Source organism: Perkinsus marinus (genome assembly GCF_000006405.1).
Source record: "Perkinsus marinus ATCC 50983 genomic scaffold scf_1104296963560, whole genome shotgun sequence".
In the NCBI taxonomy this organism is placed as follows: domain Eukaryota; phylum Perkinsozoa; order Perkinsida; family Perkinsidae; genus Perkinsus; species Perkinsus marinus.
Genome location: NW_003205036.1, coordinates 1 through 1970, shown reverse-complemented (window position 1 = coordinate 1970; position 1970 = coordinate 1). Strand labels below are relative to the sequence as shown.

The 1970-nt window shown below is 52.7% G+C and overlaps 1 protein-coding gene across 1 annotated transcript; it reads right to left on the bottom strand.

Moving 5' to 3' along the window:
- Positions 1 to 6: 6 nt before the first annotated feature.
- On the bottom strand, positions 7 to 1240 carry Pmar_PMAR014321 (Myristoylated alanine-rich C-kinase substrate, putative; the record flags this gene model as incomplete). The annotated part of the gene is made up of 1 exon (XM_002771135.1): positions 7 to 1240. A coding segment is annotated over one exon (1234 nt), but the record flags the coding sequence as incomplete, so codon positions are not given.
- Between the last annotated feature and the right edge of the window lie 730 nt (positions 1241 to 1970).

Below are 1970 nucleotides of genomic sequence, written 5' to 3'. Positions count from 1 at the left end.
CAGTACCACGCTTCTTCCGCTTCTTCCCTCGTGCAGGCTTCTCGGTCTTGCCCATCGCATCGTGGAAGCTCGATACGATATTCTGCATTTTTTCCTCTGCATCAGAGTTCTTGTCGAACACGAGAGAAGATATGGGCGCGCTATCGTCACCAGAACTACTAGCGCTCGGACTCGGGCTACTTCCACCATGCGGTGACGAGGCCTTTGCTTCACTCCCCGACCCGGCGCGCTTCGTTGCAAGAAGAGAACTGGACGGAGATGTTTGCTCGGATGGAGAACCCTCACTGTGGTCGGGGGAAGCAGTAGGGGAGGCTGTCGCCGCCGCCTTCTTCTTCGGGGCTTTCTTCGATCGAGCCTTTTCCCGGCGTACATCAGCACCTTTCTTGGTAACGGCACTCTTCTTCCCACCACGTCTGGCCTTCTTCTGTTGCTCACTTGGCTTCTCCTCACTAGCTTTCGTTTGCTCATTACCATCATCATCAACACCAGCCCCAGCTTTCCCCTCCTCTACCAATCTATTAACCACAACCTCCCTACTCTTCCCCTCACTAGCCTCCTTCCTCTCCTTCTTCATTAACAGTTTAGCCACAACTCTCTCCCGTACATCATCAAGAGTGTCGTCATCATGATCACCACCACCCTTCTTCCCCTTATGCTTCTCTCTCCCCGTCTTCCCCTTCTTCCCCCTACTGCCCTTCCTCCCCTTCACCGTCCCCACCTCACTCGAACTCGCCGCCGCCGGCGATGCCGCCTTACTCGAACCCGAAGACTTCTGCGGCTCTTCTTGCACTCTTGCCCGTTTCCTCAACACCGCCGCCGCCGCCGTCCCTCCACCCTCATCCACTGCTGTTGTGGAGGCTTCCTCCTCTCCCCTCTCGTCCTCCCCTCGTGGACGCTTCCTCGAGGAGCCCTCCTCAGCTTCAGTCCACCAGCCCTTGGGGGGCTCGAACTGCGGCGGCTCGGGATCGAACCTGGGCACCTTCCAAACACCCGGGTCAGAGGCCACGCCCTCATCCAACTCAGCTGTATAACTCGCGTCAATTTGCTCTCGCATTAAATCATAGCTCTCTCTATATATCTTCCTCAACTGCGAGCCAGCTATATACACATCATCACCAGGCTTGTTAAATGCAAAGCAGTTATCGAACATCAGTTCTAGATCCTCTATGAAGTCCTTCGGGCTCGGGTACCGGTCCAAGTTGTGCGCTATAGAATCCAAGTCCACAGGACGCTTGATCATGCGATAATAGGCTTTCCGATTCTCGATGGGAATATCCGTGTACTTATGAACTGGCTTCAAAAAGGAGCACCCCTGGGGTATGCCTTGGAGCTGCTTTACCACAGCGCCCAGTAGTTGTCGCCAATGCTTCCGAACCACCGGGCGCGCGCTATTTGTCCTCGACTGCCGCTGGTCTCTAGGCGAGGCCCCATTACTAGTCCGTCGAGTCCGCTCAGGTGGGGGCCGTCGAGAAATAGTAGGGAAAAACTCCAAGGTCTCCTTGTGGAAGTTTTTAGGAGGAGGAGAGACTTTCCATAACTGCGGTGGCGATCCATGGTGACGCCTCCGAGCGGGCACTACCTCTTTCTGAAAACATAAACAGTAGCGCCTTACACGTCCTACACCACAACAGATGAAATATTAAAGCGAATAAGGAAGTATAAAAGTATAAAAAGCTCCTCGACCAGATAAGGCTAGAGCGGCTCCACAGAGAGGGAAATCTATCCTCAGTGCTCAGGTCCAAGGTCACCAACACGAACCATTGCTTTTCCCTAGAGGCACCCAATGGGAACCCAATATTGCGCACATTCCTCAGCTGAGCTCAGGAGTTTCCTCAAATGTTATAAAGTTTACACACGAATTCGAGTAGGAGTGTACAGAAAGCACTAAGAGCTTTTCAAAATTTCCTCAGAATTCTCATATTATCACCAACCCATGTATTTCTACACTAATATTGATTACTACTCTCATG